General features: G+C 47.7%; 5 protein-coding genes across 5 annotated transcripts; 3 read left to right on the forward strand and 2 right to left on the reverse strand.

The window, feature by feature from the left end:
• Positions 1–1,210: 1,210 nt before the first annotated feature.
• Positions 1,211–1,873, forward strand: LOC149279625 (histone H1.5-like). The gene has a single exon (XM_089501009.1). It carries the CDS (start codon positions 1,211–1,213, stop codon positions 1,871–1,873), a length of 663 nt encoding a protein of 220 aa, XP_089357135.1.
• A 495-nt stretch (positions 1,874–2,368) lies between these two features.
• On the reverse strand, positions 2,369–2,779 carry LOC149279626 (histone H3). Its single transcript, XM_089500907.1, has one exon. The coding sequence runs from the start codon at positions 2,777–2,779 to the stop codon at positions 2,369–2,371; it is 411 nt and encodes a 136-aa protein (XP_089357033.1).
• Positions 2,780–3,447: 668 nt separating this feature from the next.
• On the forward strand, positions 3,448–3,759 carry LOC149279627 (histone H4). Its single transcript, XM_089500973.1, has one exon. The coding sequence runs from the start codon at positions 3,448–3,450 to the stop codon at positions 3,757–3,759; it is 312 nt and encodes a 103-aa protein (XP_089357099.1).
• A 777-nt stretch (positions 3,760–4,536) lies between these two features.
• Positions 4,537–4,917, reverse strand: LOC149279628 (histone H2B 1.1-like). The gene has a single exon (XM_089500996.1). The coding sequence runs from the start codon at positions 4,915–4,917 to the stop codon at positions 4,537–4,539; it is 381 nt and encodes a 126-aa protein (XP_089357122.1).
• A 353-nt stretch (positions 4,918–5,270) lies between these two features.
• On the forward strand, positions 5,271–5,663 carry LOC149279629 (histone H2A type 2-B). The gene has a single exon (XM_089500889.1). It carries the CDS (start codon positions 5,271–5,273, stop codon positions 5,661–5,663), a length of 393 nt encoding a protein of 130 aa, XP_089357015.1.
• Positions 5,664–13,698: the final 8,035 nt, after the last annotated feature.

Consider the following 13,698-nt stretch of genomic DNA (forward strand, 5'->3'; position numbering starts at 1 on the left):
TCCCCCTGTCACAAAAATACAGGCTTCGAAGGGCTGATTACAGGGCAGGGGGGCACGCTAGTCCTTGTCAACTCTGCTGCTCTGGGCCCCCAATATTAACGTATAGTCATAAGTCAGTCTGTGTGTTACTATACAGAGGTCATGGTGTGTGGTTTTATACAGAGGTCAGGAGGTTTTGTACAGAAGTCAGGCTGTGTGTTATTATACAGAGGTCAGTCTATATGATCATAGATGTAAAGCTGTGTTTTACGGAGTTCACACAAGCACACACACACACACACACACACAATTCACAAGGATCTTTCCTGTTATTGTCCCTTTCTAGTTCTATACACACGCACTCACGTTAAAGAAATAGTATATACATCATTAATACACAGTGGTGCATGCACACAAACACATTCTCACGCATAACCCTTTCCTCACTGACGTATGCTCACGCGCTAATACACACAAACACACTCTCGCACATAAAACGTCCTGATAAGACAAAACCTAATCTTAATAATTACTTTTATTATTTTGAAAAATAAATAATATAATACGTTAGTAATAAATAACCCCTAAGTAAACTCTTGTCAGCTACGAGTCCTAAGACAATCATCAGACCGGCAGGCAGCCAGGCACGAGCAGTAGAAATACAATTTATTTTAAATTATTTAATTGATTATTATTAGTTAAAAATATCCATCATTTTTAATGTTATTCTTTAATGTATAAATGTTAGGCTATTCTTAAATAATAATTAGTGATTGGGTTATATAAATTTATAGATTAAGTTTAAGGGTAAATTAATCTTTAATAGGTGATATTAAATAATTTATTTTATTAATTATCTGTATTCATTATTTTATTTATTTATTATTTCACACCTCTTGGGTGCTGTTCCCTGGCAGTTTTTTTTTGGGGGGGGGCGGCTGCACGGTGTAGGAAATGCAACTGCTTTGGAGTTAGGATCTAAAATTAGAAGTGTGATGAGACGTTTACACGCAAACGGTAAATATATTTTCCAAACCCCCCTCCCCCTGAATGCAAATCCAGCGATGCCCCGGCAGCATGGGGAGGTTTCAGAATCGGCGTCCAATCATAGACTCGCAGGCTACAGCTCATGAACCAATGAATGTGCGGCAGCTCGTCTATAAAAGCCAAACTTCTGGCGGTTTAACCCCGTGTTTACGTGCAATTGCAGCTTTTTCGTGGCGGCATTGAGATGGCCGAGACAGCTCCTTCCCCGGCACCTCCGCCGGCTGAAACCTCTGCCAAGAAGAAACAGCCGAAGAAGCCGGCAGCTGCAAAAAGCCGGCCTGTGAAGTCCGGTCCCAGTGTCTCCGAATTGATTGTGAAAACAGTCTCTGCGTCCAAGGAGCGCAGCGGAGTGTCTCTCGCAGCTCTTAAAAAAGCACTCGCTGCTGGCGGCTACGACGTAGAAAAGAATAACAGCCGCCTGAAGCTCGCTCTTAAGGGTCTGGTGACTAAAGAGACCCTGATCCAGCTGAAAGGCAGCGGTGCCTCTGGTTCTTTCAAGCTGAATAAGAAGCAGCTGGAGAGCAGAGAGAAGACATCAAAGAAGAAGGAAACTCCCGTAAAGCCTAAAAAAGCAGCCCCTAAGAAGGTTGTGAAGTCGCCCAACAAAGCCCCTGCAGGAGTGAAGAAAAGCCCGAAAAAGATCAAGAAACCGTCGGCCGCTCCCAAGAGTCCCAAGAAGCCTAAGATTAAGGCGAAGAAAGCTGGCAAGAGCCCAGCTAAGAAGGCCACAAAGCCCAAGGCAGCCAAAAGCTCCTCAAAGCCCAAGACATCCAAAAGCCCCTCAAATACCAAGGCTGCCAAAAGCCCCGCTAAGCCCAAGCTTAAAAAGGCAGCCCCCAAAAAGTGAGAAGGGGGGGGGTGTGGGTTTTGGAGCGCCTCTGGTGTGTGCTTTCCCACTTAATTCTTCACACAAAAGGTTCTTTTCAGAACCATCATATCCTCCGAAAATGAAAAAAAAGCGTTTAATCACCCGGCCGCGACTATGTGGGCCACCCGCTGAAAGTCTAGCCCCATACTTGTGTGTTAAGCGTGGATTGACATTCGGCCAGCGCTCTCGCTCGGAGCTCTGTCCGTAACAGAATAGAGATAAGGGGCGGGCTTAAAGATTGTGCTTTGCCGTTACTCGTTATGCCCAGCCGGGGACTCGGCCGCTTAACGGCTCGCTCAGTAGTGGGATAATGGTGTGAGAAGTTTCAAGCTTGGCCACGAGCAACAGGGTTGATTTCGTGCATGCGAAGGGAAACACAAAACACAAGCTCGTTTGAGTGACAATGTGGTGGCTCTTAAAAGAGCCTTTGTGGGAGGATGAGGGGGAAACAGAGTTCGCCCACACAGCGTTTACTTAGGCACGTTCACCTCTGATCCTGCGAGCCAGCTGAATGTCTTTTGGCATGATAGTAACCCGCTTAGCGTGAATAGCGCACAAGTTGGTGTCTTCGAAAAGCCCCACCAGGTAAGCCTCGCTGGCTTCCTGGAGAGCCATAACAGCAGAACTCTGGAAACGTAGATCGGTTTTGAAGTCTTGAGCAATCTCACGGACCAGCCGCTGGAAAGGCAGTTTTCTGATAAGCAGCTCCGTAGACTTCTGGTAACGGCGGATTTCCCTAAGCGCTACGGTGCCCGGGCGGTAACGATGTGGCTTTTTCACGCCACCGGTAGCCGGAGCGCTTTTCCTCGCAGCTTTGGTCGCCAACTGCTTCCGGGGAGCCTTTCCTCCGGTGGACTTACGGGCTGTCTGCTTCGTGCGAGCCATACTGATGCGTACGGATCTGATTCACGACGGATACAACGTAACTGTAACGATTCTGTGGCCAACTCAACCCCTTTATAGAGTAGCGGTAAACGTGATTGGATACGCTTAATCACGCCCCTCTTTTTCATAGGCTAGGACGATGGTTTGAAAAAGCCAGCCTTTGATCAAGAGACTTCGGTTAGAGAGTTATCTTTTTTTTGTTGTTGTTGTTAATTAAATTAAATGCTCGAATCGGTCATTTATTCGTTAGCTGCGGTTCTTTTTTTTATTTATTTCTTCTCCTCTCTTTTGGTCAGCCTCCTACCTAGTGAACCTGTGTACTGGCTGACCGTTAACAGCGATACGGCGACAGCTAAAAGCCCGCCTTTATCTTGGCCGCCGTTTGGCGTTTATTTACAGCGATATGCTGCCACCTAGTGGTAAATGAGGGATCGTCGAAAGCGATCTCCCGCGGGCAGGCTTTTGATATTCCTAAATAGCCAATCGGTGTCTGAGGCACGCTTGGGAGCTTCTCCAGCCAACCAACGAGAAGCATATATGAAAAAAAGCAACGCCCCCTTGAGGCAGAATGGTGCAGTTCCCCATCAGGTCCGTCCAGTACGCATAAAAGAAAGCGGACCGGCCGTAGGCGAGTATTGTGCTGTAAAACTCGTAGAGTAAACGTGATCATGTCTGGCCGTGGCAAAGGAGGTAAGGGACTCGGGAAAGGTGGCGCAAAGAGGCACAGGAAGGTGCTTCGGGATAACATCCAGGGTATCACCAAGCCTGCTATCCGCCGTTTGGCTCGCCGAGGAGGTGTAAAGCGTATCTCTGGGCTGATCTATGAGGAGACTCGCGGTGTGCTCAAAGTGTTTTTGGAGAACGTGATTCGTGACGCAGTCACTTATACTGAGCATGCCAAGAGGAAAACCGTTACTGCTATGGACGTGGTGTATGCCTTGAAACGCCAAGGCCGTACTCTGTACGGTTTTGGAGGTTAAGCTTGTTGACTCGTCACTGGAACACCCAACGGCTCTTTTCAGAGCCACCCACACCCTCTCTTAGGCTATGATCATGTTGTCCCCGTGTCGGCCCGCGTTTTTCTATGCACACCTTGAAATAGCCAGCTTAATAGTGGCTGGGTCTGGCTATAGATTGAGTTACTGGCAGGACCGGAGTGCTGGGAGTTGGGCCCGTTTGCAGAACATGTGCTGGAATCAGCAGCTGGTGTCCTCCAAAAGCTGGCTTGAATGGGGGCCGGCCCGGGATTAGTAGGTTCCGTCTGGTGTGTGGTTATCTTAATTCTGTACGTCCCAGTATGTGTGTGATTTTGATTATGCCTTTGTCGTCCCCTCATGTCTTATCCTGTCCGTGTGCCACATGTCCTACCCACGACACTACAGAGTCATGGCTTAGTCAATAGCCCCACGATGTAGCTCAGCTTCGGCTAGCCGCAGTGGTAAAGCAGCCCCTTCTCTCTGCAACGCTGGTTCTGTCTGGCTGTGAAGGGGTTAGTCTCTTGGGTCCCAGCAGGAGAAAAGGTCGTTGCCATCACAGAAGCCCCTTCACCTTGGGCTTTTCGTCCCAAGCAGTTTGGTCGATGGGCACGATACCCCAGCTAACCTGGAGGAGTGAGGAGCACATTTCAATGCTCACAAATGCTCTTCCCAAACCTAGCAGTCCGACAAAATGGGCTAGATCAGTTACATAGCTCTGAGACAGACCATGTGGGTGGCTCTCAAAAGAGCCTTTGTTTAAAAAGGGAGAGAACGAGAACTTTACTTGGCGCTGGTGTACTTGGTAACAGCCTTGGTGCCCTCTGACACAGCGTGCTTAGCCAGCTCTCCAGGAAGGAGGAGGCGTACAGCAGTCTGAATCTCCCGAGAAGTGATGGTGGAGCGCTTGTTGTAGTGGGCTAGGCGTGAAGCTTCCCCGGCAATGCGCTCAAAGATGTCATTGACAAACGAGTTCATGATGCCCATGGCCTTGGAGGAAATGCCAGTGTCGGGATGCACCTGCTTCAGTACTTTGTACACATAAATCGCATAACTTTCTTTTCTGCTTTTCCTGCGCTTCTTCCCATCTTTTTTCTGGGTCTTCGTAACAGCTTTCTTAGAGCCTTTCTTCGGAGCAGGCGCAGACTTCGCTGGATCAGGCATCGCGTCTGCTGTCCTTCCAAGACGCAACGCAGGCAAACAGGATGAACGCTGAAGTGTTACTGCGCTGGGCCCTTCCCTTTATAGGCACCGCATGCAAATAAGGCTGTTTTGCTGTCTCGCGTCCGATTCGATGAGGATGTCACGTGAGAAGATGCGGCCGCCCATGAACCGCAGTGCCTACACCGATTGGTGTCTCAGACTATTTCCACCCGATTGGCTGCTTTGGAAAGGAACCAATCAGTGACGATGAGCGTCACGGGGGGAAGCTACAAATAGCTGGGTAAATGTGCGGTGGTTTTTTGTAACGTACTTCTTAATCTATTATCCGCGTGGTCCTTTGTCGAGCGAAAAGCATGTCTGGCAGAGGAAAACAAGGTGGAAAGGTTCGCGCTAAGGCAAAGACACGTTCTTCTCGTGCTGGTCTGCAGTTCCCTGTCGGCCGTGTGCATAGGCTTCTTCGCAAGGGTAATTATGCCGAGAGAGTAGGCGCCGGCGCACCCGTGTATTTGGCAGCGGTGTTGGAGTATCTGACTGCTGAGATACTGGAGTTGGCTGGTAACGCTGCACGCGACAACAAAAAGACCCGTATCATTCCTCGCCACCTGCAACTCGCCGTTCGTAACGACGAGGAGCTCAATAAGCTGCTCGGCGGGGTCACCATTGCTCAGGGAGGTGTTCTACCCAACATCCAGGCGGTGCTCTTGCCCAAGAAGACAGAGAGCCACAAACCTGCCAAGAGCAAGTGAGTGCAGCAATCGGTAACCGCAGGGCAATTAGCCAGCACCACCAACGGCTCTTTTCAGAGCCACCCATAATCTCTGGAACAAGCTATATCTTCCCTTGCTATAAACTTGCTGCAAACGTCTTTAAAGGCAACTGTTTTCCACTGAAGATGTTCAGCCCGATGTTTAGTTGCTGAGTTTAACGGTGGCTAAACACCATTCATACAAGCTACATCATACACCCTACCCCCCCCCCCCCCGTCCGTTTCAGGGTTAAAATTCGAGGCAAAGCTGCCAGCACTTAAATGGATAAATATGGTTCTCAAGAAAGGTGGGTGGGCAAGTGCTACCACACGGTGGCAGCATTGCATAGGAAATTGTGGTTTACCGCAAATTAAAGTGGCAGAAGCCGGGGAATCCCTCAGCTGTGTGATGATCGTGTAGCTGGCAATGGTCTGGGGAGCGTATTAATGAATTTGATAATCACTGTGAGAGAGACCCGTGAGTAGCTCCATTGTAGACATCTCCCTTGCCTCTGAAAGCTTAATTGCTAAGAAGGGATTAACCCTTCATTTACCCCAAAGTAGTGATGCGAAGTTCGGATCAGTAAAGTGAATCGGATCATTTCGAGTCGTTCATTGAAATGATCCGATTCATGATCCAAATCTTCGGGTCACTCAGTGTGACTCATAGGAGTTACTGTTTCCCCAGTCCCTCCCTGCAGTCAAACTAACGATTGGCCCCGCCCCTTTCATTAGGGTCAATGAACCCTCCTGCCTGTCTGCCTACTGTAGCGATGTCACTGAAGGCAGAGAATCGTTCAGAGATTCGAACCATTCAGAGAATATCACTGACACCATACTTTTATAAATAAATACATTAATAATCTTAACTGCCCCCAGGATTTAGATTCCCCTTAGATTGCCCACCTTTAGATTGTTTTACCTCTAACTGCACCTTTAGTTAACTTTATTAAATTAACCCTCAGTCCTCAGCATTAAATTAACCCTAAACACCCCATTAACCATTACTGCCCCTAAATTAACCCTGAAGCGGCAGTGGGCAACAGACTCAACAAGGTAAGTAAGGATCAGGCCCGGACTAGGACAGAAAATAGGCCCGGGCATTTAAGCCTGAGCAGCCCATTTTTATTTATTTATTTATTTATTGTTAAAGCCCACCCTTCATGTACCATCTTTGCATTTACTCACTCATTCACACAGATCATTAACACATTCATTAATGCAGTCTCACAAATCATTCAAGCAATTCATCCACACATGAATTCATTAATTGTCATGCGCATTCACACAATTCATCCACACATTTATTCATTCTCATACGCATTCACACTACCCCCTCTCCCCATCTTATCTGCCCCTTCTCACTATGTTGTACCCCCTTCTCAATTTGTACCCCCTCTCACTATCTAACCCCCCCTCTGCCCCTTCTCACTGCACCCCCCTCCCTCACCCTATTTACCTTGTTGCCGGAGCAAGCAGCAACTGCGACCGGGCCGGCGGCAGGACCGGATTGACTTAGGGGCTGATGAAGCTGCAGCTCCAGGACCCTACCTTAAAATAGGCCCAGTCAGGACCGAACTGACTGGGCCTAAGCGGCCTCTACGGCCGCATTAACGCAGGGCATAAGGGGCACCTGCTCCTTAAGCCCGCCGCAACTGCGACCGGGTCCGTCACTCTAAGGGGTCGGGAAGCCCCCACCAGGGCCGGCTTTAGGGGTCTGCGGCCGCACAGGGCTTAAATTAAAACATCGGGGTTCTTTTTTTACTTTATTTAACATCCTCCATGTTAAATAAAGTTAACAAAAACAACCCCCCCCCAATGTTTTAATTTAAACCCTGTGCGGCCGCACACCCGTAAGGCCGGCCCTGGTGGGGGCTTCGCGGCCCCTTAGAGTGGCGGACCCGGTCGCAGTTGCGGCAGGCTTATGGGGCAGGTGCCCCTTATGCCCTGCGTTAATGTGGCCGTAAAGGCCGCATAGGCCCAGTCAGTCCGGTCCTGCCTGGGAATATTTTAAGGTAGGGGCCTGGAGATGCGGCTCCATCAGCCCCTAAGTCAATCCGGCCCTGCCGCGGCCCAGCTCACCGTGTGTGCCCGATGGCCAGTCCGGGCCTGGTAAGGATAATGAGAAGTAGGGAGAGGGGGGAGGGGAAGGCAGTGAGATGGGGCGGGGGGGGAGTTCGTGAGAAGGGGCAGAGGTGGGTGATAGTGATAAAGGGGGAGAGGGGATAGATAGTGAGAAAGGGGAGTTCCGTGACAAGATTTTTTTCCCTTTCTTTTTGGGGGATGGGGGGGGCGCCAGAGAACTAGTCCGCACAGGGCGCCAGAACACCTAAGGCCGGCTCTAGCTCTAGTATAGATATCCACAAACCCTAAGAGAGGATAACACGTTACCGTATTGTTATTAAGTTCTAGAGGATATATACCGTATTGGCTCGAATATAGGACGCACCCGAATATAGGCCGCACCCTAAAAGTTAGGTGCTTTTTAAAAAAAATAAATAATTCTGCCACCCCCGAGATATGCTGCCACTCTATCCCCCCCTCCCCGAGATTTGCTGCCACTCTACCCCCTCCGCCGTGGGAAGTACCGGCAAGGAAGATTGTTAATGTACATTGCGTAGATGTTCACCGGCTGCGGCGATGCGAGCATAAACAACCTCCGGCAGGGGAGGCTGTCTGAGCGTATCAGAGAGTAGGATGCAGGCGCGTAAACGTCTCATCACACTTCTAATTCAAAGCAGTTGAATTTCCTACACCGTGCAGCCCCCACCCCCCCCCCCAAAAAAAAAAAAACTGCCAGGGAACAGCACCCAAGAGGTGTGACATAAATAAATAAAATTATGAATACAGATAATAAAATAATTTCTTTAAAATGACCTAAAGATTAATTTACCCTTAAGCTTAATCGTAAATTTATATAACCCAATCATTAATTATTATTATTATATTAAGAATAGCCTAATATTTATACATTAAAGAATAACATTAAAAATTATGAATATTTTTAATTAATAATAATCAATTAAATAATTTAAAATAAATTGTATTTCTACCTGCCGGTCTGATGATTGTCTTACGACTCGTAGTTGACAAGAGTTTACTTAGGGGTTATTTATTATTAACCTATTATATTATTTATTTATTATTCAAAATAATAAAAGTAATTATTAAGATTAGGTTTTGTCTTATCAGGACTGCATGTCCCAGGCGTCGGGCGCTAGACCCCGAATATAGGCCGCACCCCCACTTTAAAGACTTAAAGTGGGGGGAAAAAGTGCGGCCTATATTCGGGCAAATACGTGGTGGGTTGATATATATATATAGAGAGATAAATGTTCTAATTCGGATTTCTCTTCGCCTGGGGCGAATTTTAAAATGCAGCCCCCCCCCTATCTACCCTTCCTCTCCCTCCGCCCCCCCCCTTATACTAACCTTTCAGCAGTCCTGCAGCGAGTCTCCCTGTTCGGTCTCGGTGCCGGCTTGTAATGCTGAGCGCCGGAAATTAGGTAATCTTCCGGCACTCAGCATTACAAGCCGGCACCGAGACCGAACAGGGAGATTTGCCACAGAGGAGAGAGAGAGGGGCACCGAGCGGGTACTGACAGCTTGGTAAGCGAAAACCACTCGGCGCCCCTTTCTCTCTCTTTCGCCTTAAAAAAAAAAAGGGCTTGGTGCCGCCCCTTCAAAAGTGCCGCCTGGAGCGGTTGCCCCACTCGGCTCCATTGTCGGGCCGGCCCTGGTGGTGGCAGACTACCTGAGGGGATAAAGGTAGGATTTGGGGGTTCATTTGGTATAACTGATGCCTTGTTAAGTGGGGAAGATAGTAAATACAGAGGCCTGGTGATATTAACCACTTCATGCCCACACCCTCCACACAGTCACAGCTTGGCAAGTAGTCCTGACCGTGACAGATGTGGTGGCAGCAGTGGGATAACTAAAAGATTTTCCATCTTTTTCTGTGCCAGATTTCAGTGTTGACGGATTTGCTAGTTAATAAAGGCACTAAAAATAAATTGTTTCTCAATTTCCAAAGGCTGAACTCAGTGCATACTTAGTATATTTACACCTCAACAGTGTGATGGAGTGTGTGACGGAAGGGTCCATCACTGGGGCCCCTGGAGAGGACCGAACGCAGGCCTGCTACCCACAGATTATGGACCCTGCCTCCCTGCCCTGGCGAGTGGGACTGTTGTCCTCGTCTGGGGGGGTTAAAAGGCCACATTTGAAAAGTGTGCATTTTTCAAATTGGAAATGTGACGTGTGGTCACTGCCCCCCCGTGTTATTTGGGACATTGTTGAACCCGGCCAATTCAATTTACCCATCTGTGGTGCTTAAACCAAATATAAAAATATATCTCACAAAGGTTCGTCTACATTAAAAAGGTATTTATTATAAGGTAACAACACAGCAAACACATTTATTTCATATACACACGCCTAGCCAAAACCCACAGGACAACAACCCCCTTTTATCTCTCTCTCTATACAGATAACAATTCCCTTCAACACAATTTGATCTCACCCAATGTCAAACCTCCAGATCCGATAATAGCTCACTGCTGGGAGCTGACTCTCCCCACATCCACCGTGGAGGAAAAGCAAAAAGAACTGAAAGAGTCCATCTGTGGTATTATATTATATACCCTTCATTTGACATCACATCCTGTTTCATCACTTCCTTTAGTGAACTGTGGGAGGGAAGGATTCTAAGAACGCCCACCTTAACCTATTCCCTTTGTTTATGGGGAGAAGACAAGTTACCACACCATCAAATCATACATTTTAAAAAAAACACTAGGCAACCCATGGACATTTAACACGCTAGTATTTTAACTCTTTCCACGCAAGAATTGTCTCTGACACCGGCCAAACCATTCTTTTCCCTGGAAATGTTGGCCAGTAATATATAGTGGAGGTGGGGACCCCATTGTATTGTTAATCACTTTAATGACCCTATTGCCCCTGGGAGTCCAAATTAACCAGATTAAGGGGGCGGTTCTGTAGCCGTTGTAATCCAATACCTGATTGTTTATGTTAATGTTCACTTTGCTGTCTATATCTAGCCATGTGTGTAAAAAATAAAGTGTTCTTCATTTTTATATACCCTACACTGCTAGTGACTGGGGAATCTGGGAAGGGAGTGTTGTCCAAGGCTAAGGGAGCACAAGTCAGCGGAGGTAGTCGGTCGTACTAGCCAGCTCTGTGACATTACTGACATGGAACGACAACATATTTTCACAGGAATGCAGGGGTAACTGGGGCCTGATCAGAGAATTAAAGAAGAGTCTGGGCATCTGTCTGCCTTTACTAACTATGGCATAACTTTTACAGTAAATCAAAGAAATAACATTGGGAAGCGACAATGAACATATATATATATGACATTATCAAATAGAATGCACAATGTAACAAATATGCCACAATTATATAATACTGTAACAGAATACATTAACATACTCTGCAGCACCGTATATAGTATGTCAGTGTAATTTATTATCCATTATTTAGTTGTCGAACACTACTACTACTCTGAGCCATCACATATAAATGGAACTAACTTTATTTATATATATAATACATTGCTGGTATAAATACACATTATGAGGCCAGGAAGCGGTGGGAAGGGGCCCCCTGAGTGGAAGTCCGGATGCTTTGGGAAGGGGCCCCCTGAGTGGAAGTCCAGAAGCTTTGGGAGAGGGGCCCCTGAGTGGCAGTCTGGAATCCTTGGGAGGGGGGCCTCTGAGTGACTGTCAGGAAACTGTGGGAGGGGGCCCCGAAGTTGCAGTCCAGAAGCTGTGGGTGGGGGCCCCCCGAGTGGCCTTCTGAAGGGGGGGGAGTGGCCTTCTGGAGGGGGTGCCGAGTGGCAGGGGCGTAACTAGACGCCTCAGGGCCCGGGTGCGAGAATCTGTTAAGGGCCCCCCCCACCCACCCCCTCACCCCCCCAAAAAAAACATGATTTTTACCCAACAATTTTTTTTCAACTAATTCAACAAATTCAATTTACATATTGAATCATATCTGTAAAAAAATCAAAGAAAAAGGGGCGCATGTACAAAGGGCATAATCCAGGGGTGTCCAAGTTTTTTCTGCAGTGGGCCACTTCATCAGAATTGTATACGTGCGCGGGCCGCACTCATTTTTCACTGTGACAAAAAATATGGCCTTTAATAAAATATGCAGATTAAAATAAAGTAAAATGACACAAAACCTTTACTCTTCCTCTCACTGATTTCTGGGCCTTGAAAGTTTTGCGACTACAAATTCAGGATTCCCTAGATTTATTCTAGGGATGAAGTAAAATGAAAATTCTGGACCAAAACATTCAGGGTTCACTTAACCAAAACCAAAAATGACCCCCACCTTTAAAAATAATAATAAAAACTCACATGTTTAATAAAAGTAGGTAACACACAATTGGACAAAATTAGCAATATGACTTGGCATGATAGGAGTGTGATTGCTGTTAGCCTAGGCAACCAGTAAATGCTGGTACCTAGGCATGATGGGACTGTGCTCGCTGTGATTGCTGTTAGCAATCACACTCCTATCATGCCAAGTCAGCCAGTACATGCTGGTACAGGGTGGCTGTAAGTGATGTGCAGACCCCATACTGCTGGCAGCATCACTACACAAGGGGGGCAGCTAGCTAGGTTTCAGCATGTACTGGCTGACTTGGCATGATAGGAGTGTTATTGCTAACAGTAGTCAAAGTCCCATCATGCCTAGGTTCCAGCACTTACACATCCATCCAGTAAATGCTGGAACCTAGGCATGATGGACTGTGATTGCTGTTAGCAATCACACTCCTATCATGCCAAGTCAGCCAGTACATGCTGGTACAGGGTGGCTGTAAGTGCAGACCCCATACTGCTGGCAGCATCACTACACAAGGGGGGCAGCTGGCCAGGTTTCAGCATGTACTGGCTGACTTGGCATGATAGGAGTGTGATTGCTAACAGCAATCACAGTCCCATCATGCCTAGGTTCCAGCACTTACACATCCATGCTATCACACACACACACTCATTTATTCATATAATCATTAATTCACAGATTCATTCCCTCAATCACACACACTCATTCAAACACCCTCCTCACCCCCTTACCTGCACTGCAGCTCCCTCGATGCCGCTCACAGACTTCAGCAGGGGGCGCGGCCTCCCTCTGCCTTCTCTGCTAAAGCACAGAGGAAGTAGGATGTCACGTGAACTCCGCTTCCTCTGTGCTGGCCAGAAGACCCTCCCACAAGTAAGTAGCAGGGCTTGAGGTGCGGCTCGTGTAAGATCGGTTGCCCTGGCTGCCCTATTTTTCTTTATATATTTAATATAAAACAAACACGTACGTATTAACCTAACATTCGGCACCCTCTCCTCGCCGGCATTCATTTATCACAACACCAAGTCAATGAACGCCTGGACAGCTGCCAAACCGCAACCAATCAATACCCCGGGACTGCTGCCAAACCGCAACAAGAACACCGGGACTGCTGCCAAACCGCAACAAGAACACCGGGACTGCTGCCAAACCGCAACAAGAACACCGGGACTGCTGCCAAACCGCAACAAGAACACCAGGACTGCTGCCAAAACCATCAAAGTACTCAACAAGAACAACAAGAAACTAAATACCTAAGGAGCGGGACTCGGCTCCCTATTCAAGGCAGGAATCCATTTAAAATGTTATTTAAAAAATATATTAAAAATGTAATTTCACGTCCATCCGCTCTCTCCCTCCTCCAACTTTTTCTTGCCTTGAGCAGATCTGGGATCTCCAGAAGACACAAGAAAGGAAGGGGTTGATCCAAACAGACACTCGGGGGAGGGGCTAGGAGAATGAGAGAGGCAGTAGACGGCTAGATAGTCCCTCCCCTGTCTCCGTATTGGTGCCGGCTGCTGAAGAGGAAGCCCCGCCCTCTTAAGTAAGTCTGGTGCCGGCTCCCCCTGTCACAAAAATACAGGCTTCGAAGGGCTGATTACAGGGCAGGGGGGCACGCTAGTCCTTGTCAACTCTGCTGCTCTGGGCCCCCAATATTAACG

Source organism: Sceloporus occidentalis, unplaced genomic scaffold (assembly GCF_023333645.1).
Source record: "Sceloporus occidentalis isolate IW3139 unplaced genomic scaffold, rSceOcc1.0.p SCAF_161, whole genome shotgun sequence".
NCBI classification, from domain to species: domain Eukaryota; kingdom Metazoa; phylum Chordata; class Lepidosauria; order Squamata; family Phrynosomatidae; genus Sceloporus; species Sceloporus occidentalis.